We start from the raw sequence: 17,534 nt of genomic DNA on the forward strand, positions 1-17,534 counted from the left end.
CGACTGGGGGAGGTAAACTCAGCAGCCGCCATTTTGAGAGTGGCGTTTGTTTTGCTACGTCATCACGACGCGCCCACCCAAGTGTTACCATCCCTGGCGCCATCTTGGGAGTGGCAATGGAGGGCGGCGCGTGGCCCACAGCCATGAGGAGGGGGCTTAAAAATAATGGGGGGGAAGGAGTGAACCCGAGGGCACTCCAAGCTGAACCCACGGGGCTGACACCTTGAGCTGAGGACACCCGAGGTGATAAGACCCCCCCAAGAGCCCCCTGCCCCCAGGGTCCCTTCCCTCCCAGGTGACAGCACAGCCACCAGGACCCCCCCCCCAGTCCAACGACCCCCTTCCTCTACGTGCTGGGGTTGAGCCCCACAGAGCACAGAAGCACCGTTTCCCCTCAGCTGCTTTATTCCCCCCCCCCCCCAGCAGGCTGAGAACAGCCACAACTCGCTCCACAAATGAACACGGCTTCCCCATGCCAGCCCAGCTTCCATCTGCAGCCATTTCAGCCTTTTTCAGCACAAAAGCCGTGCCTGGAACAGGCAGCTGTTGGCTGCACTCCAGCACAGAGCAGCTGCCTTCAGCCCCCCTTCCCCCCCCCCCCATCCCCAAGGACAAAAAGCTTCCCTCAGCCTGGGCTGTAAACACGCAGCCCTGTGCCAACAGCACAACAGAGCAACCTCCAGGGAGGGCAGGAGGACACAGCCTGGCTTCTGGGGCTGTGGTTGGGATGGGACAGAGGCATAAGAGACATTGCTGCAGCCCTTTGTGCCTCAACAGCCCCTAAAATGGTTGTGGGGATGTGGGATGGAGAGAGGGATACCACCCCAGTGCAGCCGAAGGGGCTCTGGGGCCCAAATGGGAACCTGATGGCAGCAGATGTTGTCCTTGTACTTATTTCTAAGGTGCTGATGGCTCCAGGGGGCTGCAAGGGGCTGAGAGGCTGCAGGGCTTGGGGTAAAGCTCCAGACACATCCCTGATTCAGCCAAGGGGAAGCTGGGCTGCAGGATAAGGGTGAGGATAAGTCTCCAGGGCAACCAAGGGGCCGTGGAGCTGTAGGACAAAGGCCAAGATGTGTCCCCAGGGCGCTGCGAGGCTCTAGGCAAGTTTAGGATGTGGAGCAAGGGCAAGTGGATGGGGAGCGAGGGCAAGGTTGAGTCCAGGACACAGCTGAGGGGCTGCAGGGCTTCAGGATGAAGCATCAGCCAAGTCCTCGATGCAATAGAAGCGGGGCTGAGCTCCCAAAGCCCCCAAAATACAGCTGAGGGGCTGCAGCTCAGCTCCCGAGTTACTGCCAGGCTGTAGTTCAGCATAGAGGCACAGCGTCCATCAAGGGAAAAAAAAAAGAATAATAACAGGACAGGCATCCATCTGTGCACCCCATTGCCTGGTGTCCATCTCTTCTCGCTCCTTTGGGGCCGGTGCTGAGTCCCGAGTCATTAAAAGCAGACGATAAAATAAATTAGAGGGCGTGCAGCCAGCAGGAACGTAGGGCACCTCGAGTGCTGGGATCCTCCCTCAGTTCACCAGCAACGTGTTGTCCTGCAGAGGAGCCCTGCTGGGAGACAGCAGGGGTGAAATCTGATGAATTTGGAAAGCAAACCTCAAAGGGAGACAGCTGAAGGTGGCAGAGAGCCACGAGGCGAACAACGGACAACAGAGCAGCACCAATGGCCACAAACACAGCCAGGGGTCTCCACAGACATTTTGGGGACTGCAAGATGGATGTTGGCACCACGACACAGCCCAACAAGGCTGCAAGTCACAATCCACGTGGCACTGGCTGTGCGCAAGAGCGGCCAGCAGCAGAGAATGGCTGTAAATTCTCCTCTCCCAGCCCGCGGGGGGGATTGGGATGGGCAATAGGGTCACACTCACTGTTCACAGCAGCAGAATACGGAGCAGGTGGAGGTGCTGTCACGACGGTACTTGCCCGACTTGGGGCTGTCCTTGCACTCTGCAATGTAGGCGTGGAGCTGGGACACGGGCGTTTCACCCTCACATTGGTGCTGCAGAGACACAACGGGGAAAAGAGAGCACTTCAGCTGCACCAAGGGGGGGGGACTCTGCCCCATTGCAGCCCCCTTAGAAAGAGCTGGGAATCTTGGCTCAAGCACTGGGGTGCGGTCTCACCTTGATGGTCTCGTAGGAGCCGGTGATGAGGGCGATGAAGAGGCTGAGGACCATGTAGATGAAGAGGCTGATGAAGGTGTACAGGTAGATCTGGCTGAAGAGCCACACCAGGTAACTGTTCTGCTGCATCTCGGCGAAGGTGATGAACATGTCGTCCCCGTTGATGAGAGAGAAGAGGCATTCGGACACCATGGAAAGAGACCGGAACTGGGATGGGACAAAACAGCCGTGTCACCTCCTGTCCCCTCCACTGCCAGGCTGAAGGCTCCCAAAAAGCCACTGCTCCTCAATACCCTGCAGACCACCCCAATGGGAGCCTTGTCTAACCCACCAGCCCCTAAAGCAGGGCCCACCTCCCCCTAAATCAGAGCAGTGGATCGCCCCGAGGTGGGAAGAGAGCCCAGAGGTGGGTGAAGCCCACCCAACCTTATCACAGAGGAGCTCAGAGAAGCACCTTGACGTGGTACGGTCCCAGCACGATCCATCCACAGAAGCAGTAGCCCAGGTAGATGACAGCCACGCAGCAGCAGAAGCGGATGACGTTAGGGAGGGCCACCCTCAGCGTGACGATGAGGATCTGGTGGCCAAAAAGCTGTCAGGGTTAACCTCCATCCTTCGTGGCAATCAGACAGGAGAGGGGAAGGGGACCCATGAGTTGAGTGAACGGGAACAACTCCCACAGAAGAGGGTGGCAGCAAGGACAGCTGGTTAAGCATCCTGTGTGACCCCACGGTGCCCAGCAGAGCACAGGGGACATGCACAGCAGCCATAGGATGGGCCCAAGGTCCACCAGTTGTCTCTGTGCTCACAGCCAGCCTTGGAAATGTTCCCCTCAGGTGACAGGCCACCTCCCCAAAGCCACTCACGTTGTACTTTTGGAAGAAGGTGAGGTAGCGAATGACCCCGACCCAGACCAGCAGCGTGGAGGTGCCCAGGAGGATGCTGCAGACGTCGTAATCAGCAAAGTTCTGTGGGGACAGAGGTGATGCAGGCCTGAACCAAAAGGAAAAGAGGACTCGGGGGTCCCACCTGGGCCAGGACCCCCCAAGAGGAGCAGTCGCCATCAGAGCTCTGCTCACATCAGGAGCACAGCTGATGTGAGAGCAGCTGTGAGCTTCCCTAGAGCAGGGGCACATCCACACCAATGGCCAAAACACACTCAGGGTCTGCGTGTCCCCCCTACCTTGGACTCAATGCCGATCTTCATGATGGTTCCCAGCACGGTGAGGACATCACTGATGACCAGCAGGATGTACCAACCATTGAGGAACTCCATCCTGTCCGACAGGCACACGCTCTGGTTGTAGCGGCGCTGGAAGAACTGACTGAATTCCTGTGTGGGGAGGAGAAACCGGGGTCCTGAATGCATGGGGCTGAGTTCTGCCCATCCCTCGGTATCCACGGGATCAGTAAGGCTGGAAAAGACCTCCAAGGTCATCAAGTCCAACCCTCACCCACCCCCGCTATGCCCACTAAGCCATGTTCCTCAGTGCCACCTCCCTGGGCAGCCCTGACCACACACACATTTTTCCTAAATCCAGACAGGAGCTGTGGCTTTGAGCATCCCCATGTTAAAAAGGCACCCTGAGACACAGCAACACAGCCAGGATGCTGAAAAAAAACCCCCAACTTGGTGGCAGTTCAACCCCACGAGCTCTAACAGGGACAGTAGTTAGCATGAGTGCTGCTTCCCCCCTCACTCACGTGCTGCAGCATCAGCCCCCTGATGATGGAACGGGCACAGAGGATGAAGGAGAGCGAGCAGACGAGGATCACGACGACGTCAAAGAACAGCCGGAAGGAGTTGTCACCTCCAGGAGGCACGGTGACATTAAAGAGTGGCACCAGCAGCACTCCCACCCAGCATGCTGTGCCCTCTGGGGACAGATGCCACCTCTGTCACCACCAACACAGCTCCTACCTCGGCCAAAGACGCTGTGGCCTTTGCACTCCTTGATGTCAGCCCGGTTGTTGAGGTGGATTTTCACCCGGCCGCTGTGTGCCTTGTTGTCAAACGTGATCTGGGAGGAGGGCGTTGCTTGTGAAACCAGATGGCAGCTCCTCGTGCCACGACCACGAGGGACACCCCCACCCCGTGCCACCCCTGCTCGTGGCGTGCACTCACGGTGATGGTGAAGGTGTAGCAGTCTGGGATTTCGTTGTTGATGATGGTCTGGATGTTGATGGCTTTCAGCTTGAATTGGATGGTGACGTTGATGAGCCTGTGGGAGGGGGATGTTCATTAAGACCCCTCCTGGGGCAAGTCCAGAGTGCAACACGGCCCTGCACCAACCCCCAAAACGCAGCATTGCGTCAAACAACCGCAGCAGTGGGGAAATATGTGCTTTGGGACTGGGCATGGCCACAGGAAAAGGCATTGGAGGGCCAAACCACAGCCCCAGCATCAGTGAATTGGGCTTCGGGGGGGGGGGGAGCTACGCTGCATCTCTCAGCACCAGCAGCGCTGGTGTCCCTCTGTCCAGAACCAACAGCAGCACACGGAGCTGGAACAACAACCTGATTGTGCTGAAGTCTTGCCCCCGGGCCATCAAAACACAGATAAAACCAGTGCAGTTTTGAGGGAAGGAAACAACCCTCAACATCAGTATTGCAGGGTAGAAACAGAGCCTTAGGGCCAGCTCTGCTGCCAACACCAACGGAGACAGGGCCGGAAAGCAGCTGCTTCTTGTGCAATCACACTGGTTTCACATCTCCCTCGGCCCAAGGGTAGATTTGTTTCTCTCCTATGAGGGTTTTAAAACTAACAAGTGGTTTTTCATCCTGGTAGCCAGCCTGAGGCTCAAAGCACAAGGAAGTCCACAGGTCAGGCACGTGCTCAGCTCCTGAACGCTGCAGGGAAGGCAACAGCCATTACTTGTGAAACTTGAAGGTGAAGTTCTTGTAGCTGCGGTCCAGCTCTGGGGGCAGAGGATGTGGGTCCTCGGGGTCCACTCCCAGGCAGTCTGCAGGGAGGGAGAAACACCTTCAGGGAAGCCCGAAGACCCCAAGAGACCCCTCAATCCTTCTCAAATCCATAGCGAGCAGCAAAAAAAAAAAAAAAAAACAACAAAAAAAAACGCCACGGTGGCCACAAATCCCTCCCAAGACCCAGAGGTGGCTGTAGGACGGATGAGCTCAGCCCCGCCACCCCTAAAACCAACCTGTGACAATCTTGGGGTCGATGTTGAAGGTGTCATTGGCTGGATCAATGCGCCCTCTGCGATAGTACTGCTGGCACAGCATGAGGGCCGACTGGTTGCCTCCACTCTGCCCTCGCACGTAGGCGTAGCGACCGATGGTCTCGTTGGGAATGGCCAAGTACTGGGGAAGGAGATGTTCTCAGGAGCTGGATGCGTTCCCAAGCATCTTCGCTTCTCCACAGCCCCGTTTTCTCACAGCCCTCACCTTGTCCACGGCATAAAACACGCGGTCATAGAGGTCGTGTTGGGTGTAGACAGCGTAGGAGTCATCGGCGCCGTCCACGTAGTCCTTCAGGAAGAGGTGCTTGAAGGCGATGGTGTTCTCCTCCTTGAAGGTCACCACCATCTGGTTGCTGAGCCCAAAGAGGATGAGCTGACAGATAAAGGGACCAGGATTAAATCCCAGCAGCCACGCCACCCCAAAGGGGTCCCAGGAAGGAACACGCCATCACCCTCTGCTTGGGAGTCCTGAGAAGACAAGGAGCAGCTCTCCGTCTCCAGTTCCCTGCCCGTTTTCCACCCAAAACCTCTTAAGCCAACACTTAACACCGCTGATTTGCTGCAGTCGAGCACAGTGGGGAGAACAATCCCCGTGGGGACCCACACGTGTCCCTCAGTGCCATCCCAGGCACACAACAGCAGAGGGAGCACCGATTTCCCACCTCTCCACCGGCATTTTCCCTGCCCACACACTCTAAACCTTTTCCCACGCCGCTAATTACCTTGTGCTTATCAACAGAAGACGATTACACTTTTGTTGATCAACACAAGAGGCTGCTCTTAGCACGAGGAGTGGGGACAGGACGGTGTTGCTCCGGGTGACACAGGCAGCCCTCAAATGCCAGCTTTTTCCTTCCTCATGACTACAACCCGCTGACTCCAGCTGTTTTTCTCTGCTACCTCCACAGGGGGGGGGCTGTTTTCTTTCTACCTTTCCTTCTTGGGGCACCCCAAGTGTCCCCAGACACTCAAGCCCTCTCCTTTCCAACATCCCAGTCACTCCAGGGACGCTCAGACTGCCAAAAAGGGCCCAGCACAGCCCACAGTGTCCCCACATCTCCTTGGGTGTTCCCTTCTACATCCCCGTGCCCAATGCCCACCTTAGAGGTCCCCTCCTGTGCCCCGTCACCCTCACATCTCCTCACACCATGCTCAGGGCTCAACGCATCACTAAAGTGACCCCTTCCCTTCCCTTTGTGCCCACAGTCCCCATACTCACAGTCCCCTGGTGTCTCCTTTCCCAGGGCTCCTCTATGGTGTCCCCATGCCCCAAAACATTCCTAAACCTCCCCCGTGTCTCCATGCCCACTGTCCTTCACTGTCCCTTCCTCAGTGTCCCCAAGCCTCCTCGTCTTCAGTCTCCCAACATTCATTGCCCCCTCCATGGCATCCCCAAGCCCCAGGGTCTAACCCCCCCCCCCCTTCCCCCTCCCCATCACTGTCCCCAGGACTCCCAGTATCCATCCAGTGGTGTTCCCAAGTCTCAGGGCCACCTCACTCCAGTATCCCAATGCCTTCTGTCCCTTCAATATCCCTTTTTTGGTGTCCCCAAGCCACCGGGACTCCTCAGAATCCCAATGGCTGCTGTCCTTTCCCTGCTGTCCCCAATCCCCAGAGCTATCCCTCCACATGTCCCAATGCCCACTGTCCCCTCAGTGTCCCCAAGCCCCCCAAACTCCTCAGAATCCCAATTCCTGCTGTCCCCAATCCCCACAGTATCTCTCCCCATGTCCCAATGCCTTCTGACCCTCCAGTGTCCCATTCTTAGCGCCCCCACACCCCCAGGACTCCTCAGAGTCCCAATGCCTGCTGTCCCTTCCTTGTTGTCCCCAGTCTCCACAGCATTCCTCCCTATGTCCCAGTGCCCACTGTCCCCTCAGTGTCCCCTTCTTGGTGTCCCTATGCCCCCACGACTTCTCAGAGTCCCAATGCCTGCTATCCTCAACCCCCAGAGCTATCCCTCCCCATGTCCCAATGCCTTCTGTCCCTTCCTTCCTATCCCCAACTCCCAGAGCTCTCTCTACCCATGTCCCAATGCCTTCTGTCCCCTTCTTGGCATCCCCAAGCCCCCAGGACTCCTCAGAATCCCAATGCCTGCTACCCCCAACCCCCAGAGCTATCCCTCCCCACGTCCCAATGCCCATCATCCCCTTAGTGTCCCAAAGCCCCCAGGACTCCCCAGAGTCCCAGTGCCTGCTGTCCCCAATCCCCAAAGCTATCCCAATGCCCATTGCCCCCTCACTGTCCCCTCTCCACAGCCGTGACACCCCATACCCACTCTCCCCCACTGCCCCCATACCCAACCCCCCTCCACAGTACCCCCAAACCCCACAGCTCCCTCTCTCCAGGATTCCTTCGACCGCTGCCCCCTCCCCTTCCTCTCACCCCCCCCCTCAGCCCCATCCCCCATTCCCACCTCACCTCCTCCCTCCCAAGCCCCAGACCGCCCCCAAACGCTCCCCGGCCCCACCTGCACGGTGACCAGCAGGATCTTGGCCAGCTGCAGCCCGAGCTTCACGGGCCGCCGTCCCCGCGCGCGGTATTTATCGCAGGGGCTCATGAAGAAATACTTCAGGCGGCGCCGCAGCTCCTCCTCCTCCTCTTCCTCCAGCACCCCCGGAGCCTCCGTCGCTCCATACCCGGGCGCTCGGCTCAGCAGCCGCTCCGTCTCTGAGGGGATCGGGTCGGTGAGGGCCGGCACCGCGGGATCCCGCCGCCCCGCTCCCCCCGCCGCCGCCCGCGGCCTCCACTCACCGGATGGGGCCGCCATGGCGCCGCCACAGCGCGGCTTCAGCCGCCCCCCTCATGTGACCGGAAGACAACGCCCCGCCCTTTGGCCACGCCCATTCAGCCTTAACCTCGCCTAATCGCTAAGTATGCCGTAGCCCCGCCCATTCGTTGCTATGGTACAGTAGCCCCGCCCATTCGTTGCTATGATATCGTGGTTCCGCCCACTCGTTGCTATGGTACATTAGCCCCGCCCAGTGGTTGCTATGCTACTGTAACCCTGCCCACTCGTTGCTACGATACAGTGACCCCGCCCACTCGTTCTAATGGTACTGTAGCCCCGCCCACTGTTTGCTATGATGCAATGACTCCACATACTGGTTGCTATGGTACCATAGCCCCGCCCACTGGTTGCTATGATACTGTGGCCCCGCCCATTCGTTGCTATGGTTCTGTAGCCCCATCCTCTCGTTGCTATGCTACTGTAATCCCGCCCTCTCGTTGCTGTGATATCGTGGCCCCGCCCACTCATTGCTATGCTACTGTAATCCCGCCCACTCATTGCTATGATACCGTAGCTCCGCCCACTCGTTGCTATGGTACCGTAGCCCGGCCCACTCGTTGCTATATACTCCAGTGATGCTGTAGGACAGGAGGGCTGCCCTCATGCTCCACCCCCTGACCTCTGACCCCTCACCACGTCCCGTCCTGTCCTGTCCCACGTGTGCCCTGTGCCCCACATACGTCCCTACCACCCAGGGCACACCTCCCCTCCGCCCCACATCACCACCACCACGCCGTCTCAGCTTTGCCCCCATTTATTCCTCATTGGACAGGACTGTCCCCACATCCCCCCTCCTCAGGACATCGCCGACAGCGGCTCCAGCTGCAGCCAGAGCCCGTCCTCGGCTCGAAGGATCAGCTCAGTCCTGCGGCGCACCGGCCTCGCCGGGTCTGGCCTGATGGCGAAGCGTGCGAGGGTCAGCGCGGCCACCACCTTCAGCTCGGCCATGGCGAAGCTCTGCCCGATGCAGTTCCTGCCACCGACATCCCCACGTCACCGTTGCTTTCCCCATGACCATCTCTGGCCACCACCACCCCATGGCCAACTGTCCCGATGGCCATCACCATCCCCTTTGCCACACCACAACCCCACGGCCAACATTCCCCATGGCCACCATCATTCCATTGGCCATTACCACCACCCTATGGCCAACATTCCCCATGGCCACCACCCCATTGTCACACCACCATCCCACTCTCACACCACCACCCCACTGTCAACATTCCCCATGGCCAACATCATTCTATTGGCCATTACCACCAACCTGTGTCCAACATATCCCATGGCCACCATCATTCCATTGGCTGTTACCACCACTTTATGGCCAACATTCTCCATGGCCACCACCCCATTGGCCGTTACCACCACCCCACGGTCAACATTCCCCATGGCCACCATCATTCCATTGGCTGTTACCACCACTTTATGGCCAACATTCCCCATGGCCACCATCCCATTGGCCACACCACCAACTTATAGCCAACATTCCCCATGGCCACCATCATTCCATGGGCCACTAACACCACCTTATGGTCACCAACCTGTGCCCAGCATTCCCATGGCCACCATCCCATTGGCCATTCCCACCACCCCATGGCCAACATTCCCCATGGCCACCATCATTCCATTGGCCATTAACACCACCTTATGGTCATCAACCTGTGTCCAACATTCTCATGGCCACCATCCCATTATCCACACCACCACCCCATGGACAACATTCTCCACGGCCACCATCATTCCACTGGCTACAACACCACCCTATGGTCTGCATATCCCATTGCCTCCACCATCCCATTGGCCATTACCACAACCCCACGACCAACATTCCCCATGGCCGCCATCATTTCATTGGCCATTACCACCAACCTGTGCCCAACATTCCCATGGCCACCATCATTCTATTGGCCATTACCACAACCCCACGACCAACATTCCCATGGCCACCATCATTCTATTGGCCATTACCACAACCCCACGGCCAACATTCCCCATGGCCACCATCATTCCATTGGCCACACCACCAACTTATAGCCAACATTCCCCATGGCCATGCCAAACTGTGCGGTCACCGTGACAACCACAGAGTAAGGGTGACAATCACCTGTCATGACATCACTGTCCTGATGACCAACACCATTCCGTTGGCCACTGCCACCACCCACCAACTGGTCCAATGGCCACCGTCATTGCACTGGCCATTCCACCACTATATGGCTAAATGTTCCCATGGCCACACCAAAATATGTGGTTCCCATGGTGACCACAGAGCCAGGGTGACAACCACCCCTTCTTGGCATCACAGTCTCCATGGGCACCACACTTCGGCCAACTTTTAACACGAACACAAAAAAATGTGTGGTGCTCATGATGGCATCAAGGTAACATCTACTTCCTGGGGTGCTGGGGGTGGCACATGGGAACACTTGTGTCCCCTCCATGGCTTACTTGGGCCCAGCATGCTCCCCTGGCCACCACCACCCCTTGACTACACCACCTTTCCCATGGCCACATCAAAATGTGTGGTTTCCCATGATGACCACAGGGTCGGGGTGACAACCACCTCTTCTTGGCATGACTGTCCCCATGGCCACCACCATTCCGTTGGCTGCACCACCAAACTGCGTCCCCCCATGCCAAAATGTGTGGTCCCCGTGATGGCATCAAGGTGACAACCACTTCCCGGGGTGCTGGGGGTGGCACATGGGGACACTGTGTCCCTACCATAGCTTACCTGGGCCCAGCAGAGAAAGGAATGAAGGCCAATGGGGACCGTCCCTGGCTGTTCTCTGGGCTAAATCTCATTGGGTTGTAGACCTGGGATGACAAGGACACCAGCGGATGGTGGGTGACATGGACATGGTGACAGGGACATCCTGCCATCCCATGGCCACATCATGGCTCTACCTGAGGCTCAGGCCAGATATCTGGATTGTGGTGGGTCCCATAGATGCTCATCATGCAGATGACCCCTGGTGGGACAGAAACGTCTGCGTTATGGACGAGAGACAAGGAGGTATGGGGACAATGGGGACATCGTGCCCCCGATGAGCCGTACCCTTGGGGATGACGCGTCCATCACGCATGGCAATGTCCTCAGTGCAGCGTCGGGACACGGCGGTGACGGGTGGATGCAGGCGAAGGCTCTCCTTGATGCACATGGTGGTGAAGGGCAGGAGGGACAGATCCTCCCTGGGGGCAAAGGATGGTAGCACCGCATTCCCCAAGCTGTGCAGTAGGGAGGGACGCCGGGGGGGATCTCTCACCATTCGATCTCCTCCACGTCCCTGCCCTTGAGGAGCTCGTGGACCTCCTGACGGCATTGCTCCTGGTAGTGTGGGTGGTGGGCCAGGTTGTAGAGCAGCCACGCCAACCCGCTGGCCGTCGTGTCGTGCCCTGTGGGGGCATGGGGTGAGTGGGGGGGACATCACTGGGGCTCCCCAGTGGCAGCAAGTGGCCTTCCCTCACCCTCAAACATGAAGGTGTCAGCTTCGGCTGAGATGTCCTCATCGGACAGAGTATTGCCGTCCTCATCCTGCAAGGGTGACAAGTGACAACCAAATGGTCTCCATGCGACACTCAATCCTCTCCAGTGCCCTCATGGCCACTAACGGTCATCCCACGGCAACCAGAATAGGGCCAGTCCTTAATATGGCCATTGCTATCCCCATGTTCACCATGATTCTCATGCCAGCAGTCTACAGCCATCGCTGTCCTCGTTAACGTCCCATTGGTCACTACCACCACATTATGGCCAGTTTTTGCCATGGCCACCACCCTGTAGCTGCCAACCCTTCCAAAGACCACCAATGTCCTGCTGTGACCACCACCATATGGCCAAAATATCCCATGGCCATCACCAGTCTCTTGGTGCACACCATCTCCTCTTGACCATCTCATCTTACAGTCAATCTTCCATACGGCCACTGGACTACAGTCAGTCTCCTCCACTGTCCCAACCTTTCTTTTGCTCACCACAAACCACCCTACCAGTCTCCCTATGGCCACTACGACCTTCCAGTGGCCACCACCTTCCAACCAGCTCTCCCCACAACCACTATTTTCTTGCCATCACCACTTCCTTGGCAACATCCATTCCCTTATGGCCACAATCCCATACCTTCTCCATGGCCACTATGACCTCCCCATGGCCAATATTCTCCATAGCCCCAACCCTATGGCCAATCACCTCCATAATCCCAACCCTTCTCTTGCACACCATGACCTCTTGATGACCACCATGACCTCCCTATGGCCACCATCCTACAAACAACCCTCCCCATGGCCACTACGACCTTCCAGTGGCCACCACCTTACAGCCAGCCCTCCCTACGACCACCACTATTCTCTTGGCCATCATCACTTCCTTGGCAACATCCATTCCCTTATGGCCACAATCCCATACCCTCTCCACAGCCACCACAACCACAATCTCCTTATGGCCACTATGACCTCCCCATGGCCAATATTCTCCATAGCCCCAACCCTATGGCCAATCACCTCCATAATCCCAACCCTTCTCTTGCACACCATGACCTCTTGATGACCACCATGACCTCCCTATGGCCACCATCCTACAAACAACCCTCCCCATGGCCACTACGACCTTCCAGTGGCCACCACCTTACAGCCAGCCCTCCCTACGACCACCACTATTCTCTTGGCCATCATCACTTCCTTGGCAACATCCATTCCCTTATGGCCACAATCCCATACCCTCTCCACAGCCACCACAACCACAATCTCCTTATGGCCACTATGACCTCCCCATGGCCAATATTCTCCATAGCCCCAACCCTATGGCCAATCACCTCCATAATCCCAACCCTTCTCTTGCACACCATGATCTCTTGATGACCACCATGACCTCCCTATGGCCACCATCCTACAAACAACCCTACCAGTCTCCCTATGGCCACTACGACCTTCCAGTGGCCACCACCTTACAGCCAGCCCTCTCCACGACCACCACTATTCTCTTGGCCATCACCACTTCCTTGGCAACATCCATTCCCTTATGGCCACCCTCTCCATGGCCACTATGACCTCCCCATGGCCAATATTCTCCATACCCCCAACCCTATGGCCAATCATCTTCATAGTCCCAACCCTCCTCTTGCTTCCCATCATCTCCCTACGGCCACAACCCTACAACCAATCACCCCCACAACCCCACCATCCCCAACCTCATCCCCTTCCCCCACCTTGGTGAGCAGCAGGAGGTCAATGAAGTCCATGCTCCGTCCCTGGTTGCCTTTCAGCCATGCCTGATGGCCAAGGCTGTTGAGTTCCTGGCGTCGGCGCTGCACCACGTTGGCAGTGAAGCTGTGCACCGTGGCACAGGCGCGGGCGAAGCGTCGCCCATCGGCTGAGAGTCGGTAGAGCCACGAGGTGTAATGGAGCAAGCGCTGCTGCCTCTGTACCACCAGGGTGCTGAGCTCCAGGATGGCTGCGATGTACTCACTGCGCTGCCTGCGTGGATCCCCGTGGGACATCGTGTGTGGTGGGGACGTGGGGTGACAATGGGGCCAAGCTGGGGTGATGCTTGAGGGGACAGTGGTGAGGTGAGGGGGGCAGAGCACAGAGGGGACCCCAGTGGGGGATTGGGATGGAGGTGGGGAAATAGGGGATCGTGTTTTGGGATAACCCTAACTCAAACCACTATCCTAGCCTTATCCTTAATCCTAGACTAACCCTAATCTTAACCCTAAGCCTAACTTTATCCCAAAAGGGAAGGGAAGGGCAGGGCAGGGCAGGGCGGGGCAGGGCAGGGCAGGGCAGGGCAGGGCAGGGCAGGGCAGGGAAGGGAAGGGAAGGGAAGGGAAGGGAAGGGAAGGGAAGGGAAGGGAAGGGAAGGGAAGGGAAGGGAATCCCATGCCATGTGATCCTAACCCTACCCCAATTGCAAGACAATGGAACATAACACAATGCAATGCAATCACCCTAACCCTAATAACCCAAACTCTGACCCTATCCCCAGTGCAGTGTAACGCTGGCATTCAGTGGTGGTGGCACCTATCTGGGGACAACGCCTGGTCCCTGATGGATGCCAAGCCTGAGCTGGGGGGACTTGATGAGGACCAGGGGGACCCTAGGATGGGGACAGGGCCACACTCACTCCTGGCAGTGGCTGTCATGGCTGAAAATGCACTTCTGGAGGGTGTCGAGGGTGAGGAGGCTGAGGTCCTCCAGCATGTTCCGTCCCACCGGTCCCCCCGCTGCCTTCACTGCAGCCCTCCACTTGGTCTGTAGGGCAGGGGATGTCAGGGGGTGGGGTGTAAGGGTAAGGTGGGGGACGGGGATTGGGGTCAGGTGGGGAATCGTGGTCTGAGTGAGGAACCAAGATCTTGGTGAGGGTCTAGGCATGGATGTGGGGGAGGAACCAAGGTCTGGGTGAGGATCCAGGTGAGGAACTGGGATATGGGTGAAGGTCTGAGTGAGGAACCAGAATCCAGGTGAGGAATGAGGATCTGAAACTAGAAAAAACTAGAAACATCTCAAAACTAGATGATCACTGTGGTCCTTTTCATCCCAGGTCATTCTATGATTCTATGATCTGGATGCAGGATGGAGTCAGGAATGAGGGTCTGGGTGAAGAACTGGGGTCTGTATGGGAGGTCTAGGTCAGGAAGCAGGGCCTGGGTCAGGAATTTGGGTGAAGAACCAGGGTCTGGATGGGGATTTGGGGGCAGGAACCTGGATCTGGATGCAGGATAGGATCATGAGCAAGGGCTGGGTTGGTTTCAGGTTCTGGGTCAGGATTTGGGTGAGGAACCAGGGCCTGGGTGCAGGTCTGTGTCAGGGATGGGAGTCTAGGTGCAGGATGGGATCAGGAGTCAGGATCTGGGTCAGGATCTGGGTGAAGAACAAGGATCTGTGTGGGGATTTGGGTCAGGAACCAACATCTGGTTGAAGACCTGGGTGAAGAACCAGAATCTGGGTGAGGAATCAGGATCTGAGTGCAGGATGGGGTCAGGAACCGGGATCTGGGTGAAGATCCAGGTGAGGAAGTGGGATCTGGGTGTGGGATGGGGTCAGGAACCAATAACTGGGTGAGGATCTGGGTCAGGGACCAGAATGTGGGTGAGGAACTGGGGTGTGGGTGCAGGATGGGGTCAGGAACTGGGATCTGGGCGAGGATCTGGGTGAGGAACCAGGATCTGTGTGCAGGATGCGATCAGGAATCAGGGTCTGGCTCACGTGCATGATGTCGGTGCTGCTGTTGAAGATGCTGATGTAGGACTTGAGGATGTCAAAGTGGAAGGCGGGTGTCAGCAGGCGCCGGTGCCGGGCCCACTTGTCCCCACGACTCAGCAGCAGCCCATCCCCTGTGTGGGACACTCAGCTCCATTCATGGGGCACCCATGGGTGCTGCCTCCCCATCCCCAGGCACCCACTCACCCAGCCAGGGCTTGAGGAACCCGTAGAAGAGTTTGTCCTTGGGGGCAATGAAAGCTGCAAGAGAGAGCACCGTGGGACACGGTTATATTTTGGGACCTGGGGACCCTTGGGGACAGCTTGGTGGCCACCACAGGACGCGTGTTTGGGCACAGGTGGCACCTCCAGGTGGTGGCCCTGGAGATGCTGGGGGTTGAGTTGGTGGCCACTATAGCACAGGTACCACCAGGTCACCACATCACCCAAAGGTGACACTCAGGGGTGGCCCTGGGGATCCATAGGTCGGTGTCCCCCATGTCCCCCCATCTTGGGTTACCTGAGGCCATCAGCACAGGGCGGAGGGTGTCGGGGTGGAAGAGGCGGAGGACTGGCAGCCATGGGGACACCCACCAGAGGCAGCCATGACGGTACTGTGCCACCACCTTATCCACGTCCTGCAGTCCTTCCTCCGTGTTCCGTGCCTGCACCGTTAGGGACACACGTGGGGACACGCCTGGCTGTCCCCAGGGCTGCATCCAACCTTGGGGACACGTTTGTCCCCAGGGTGATGGATGGGCTCGGGGTCACGTTTCCATGCCAGCACTGTGTGCCCACTGTCACCCACCCATGTGCCACTGTCACTTACCTATATGGCCACCCTCATGTCCCCGCTGTCACCCCCAGGGTGTCACTGCCCTGTCCCCACTGTCACTCCAGGTAACAACAGCCCAAGTGCCACTCTGCTGTCCCTGCCATCATCTCAAGTGCCACCACTCTGTCACCACTGTCTCCCCTCAAGTGTCACTGCCCTGTTCCTGTCTCCACCCCAAGTGCCACCACCCTGTTCCTGCTGTCATCCCAAGTGCCAGCACTTTGTCCCTCTTAAGTGCCACTACTCTGTCCCTGCTGTCACCTTAAATGCTACCACTCTGTCCCTGCTGTCACTCCCTAAGTGCCACCGTCCTGTCCCCCCAACCCTGCTAAGTGCCACCACCCTACTGCTGCTGTCTCCCTTTAAGTGTCACCACCTTGTCCCTGCTGTGATCACCCCAAGTGTCGCCTCTCTGTCCTCTTTATCACCCCATAAGTGCCTCTGCTCTGTCCCTGTTGTCACCCTAAGTGCCACCATCCTGTCCCCTCTGTCCCTTCTGCATGCCACCACCCTATTGCTGCAATCCCCCCTTGAGGGCCACCACTCTGTCCTCTCTGTCACCCCATAGGTGTCACTGTCCTGTCCCTGCTGTCACCTCAAGTGCCACAACCTTGTCCCTCTGTCCCCCTTAGTGCTACCCTGCTCCTGCTGTCACCTCAAATGCCACCACCTTGTCCCTCTGTCCCCGTTAGTGCCACCACCCTGTCCCTGCTGTCACCCCAAGTGCCACCACTCTGTCCCTCTGCCCCCCAAAAGAGCCACCATTCTCCCTACCATCACGCCAAGTGCCACAACTTGGTCCCCTCTGTCACCCCATAAGTGCCACCATCCCGTCCCTGCTGTCATCCCCATGCCACCCCCTGCCCGTGCCCCCTCACCATCCCGGTGTGTCCCAGCAGCCAGTTTCGCCATGGTGGCAGAGGGAAGTGACGCAGCTGCAGGCAGGTGGCCCGGAAACGGGTGACAGCAGCCACTGCATCCCTCAGCCAGACCACCAGCAGGGCCACCAGCAGGGCCACCAGCAGCCAGGACGGCACCATCGTCACTGCTGGTGGGTGACACCAAACAGGGGCGAAGGTCGGGGTGAGGGCATGACGTGTTGTCATGTGGTGTCACCACGTGTGTCCTGGTGCCATTGTGCCACCATGTGTGTCCCGGTGGCATTGTCCCTTCCACCCGTGTCCTGGTGCCATCGTCACCCACATTCGTGTCCTGGAGGCTCTGTCCCTCCCCCCCCCACTGCATCCCTGTGCCTTCTGCATCAACCCCACCCCCACACTGGGATCCAGTTCGACCAGTTGTGCAGGAGCTGGGTGTGACAGCGGTGTGTGCACAAATGCAGCAGGAACACACGTGCACACGCATGCATATAGGCACCTGCAT

At 57.9% G+C, this 17,534-nt stretch overlaps 2 protein-coding genes across 4 annotated transcripts; both read right to left on the bottom strand.

Moving 5' to 3' along the window:
* Window positions 1–877: 877 nt before the first annotated feature.
* On the bottom strand, window positions 878–8,236 carry MCOLN1 (mucolipin TRP cation channel 1). 2 transcript variants are annotated; one of them, XM_085214813.1, is made up of 14 exons: window positions 8,086–8,236; window positions 7,802–8,001; window positions 5,537–5,704; window positions 5,293–5,452; window positions 5,007–5,094; window positions 4,257–4,353; window positions 4,053–4,152; window positions 3,836–3,942; window positions 3,315–3,464; window positions 2,998–3,099; window positions 2,586–2,708; window positions 2,132–2,338; window positions 1,877–2,007; window positions 878–1,553 (listed from the first exon to the last, which is right to left on the bottom strand). In XM_085214813.1, exons 1-14 carry the CDS (start codon window positions 8,099–8,101, stop codon window positions 1,517–1,519), a joined length of 1,686 nt encoding a protein of 561 aa, XP_085070939.1. In that variant the 5' UTR covers window positions 8,102–8,236; the 3' UTR covers window positions 878–1,516. The 2 variants fall into 2 exon arrangements, with proteins under 2 accessions (XP_085070939.1, XP_085070938.1); XM_085214812.1 differs by having other exon boundaries at window positions 878–1,556.
* A 624-nt stretch (window positions 8,237–8,860) lies between these two features.
* On the bottom strand, window positions 8,861–17,246 carry CYP4F22 (cytochrome P450 family 4 subfamily F member 22). Of its 2 annotated transcripts, none has more exons than XM_010728317.4 (12): window positions 17,030–17,246; window positions 15,837–15,981; window positions 15,524–15,577; window positions 15,323–15,450; window positions 14,241–14,368; window positions 13,327–13,666; window positions 11,591–11,657; window positions 11,389–11,518; window positions 11,181–11,314; window positions 11,030–11,094; window positions 10,857–10,939; window positions 8,861–9,095 (listed from the first exon to the last, which is right to left on the bottom strand). In XM_010728317.4, the coding sequence occupies exons 1-12, from the start codon at window positions 17,189–17,191 to the stop codon at window positions 8,918–8,920; spliced, it is 1,614 nt and encodes a 537-aa protein (XP_010726619.2). In that variant the 5' UTR covers window positions 17,192–17,246; the 3' UTR covers window positions 8,861–8,917. The 2 variants fall into 2 exon arrangements, with proteins under 2 accessions (XP_010726619.2, XP_010726620.2); XM_010728318.4 differs by having other exon boundaries at window positions 13,327–13,594; window positions 17,030–17,241.
* Between the last annotated feature and the right edge of the window lie 288 nt (window positions 17,247–17,534).

Source organism: Meleagris gallopavo, chromosome 34, assembly GCF_905368555.1.
Source record: "Meleagris gallopavo chromosome 34, MGAL_WU_HG_1.1, whole genome shotgun sequence".
Lineage (NCBI taxonomy): Eukaryota > Metazoa > Chordata > Aves > Galliformes > Phasianidae > Meleagris > Meleagris gallopavo.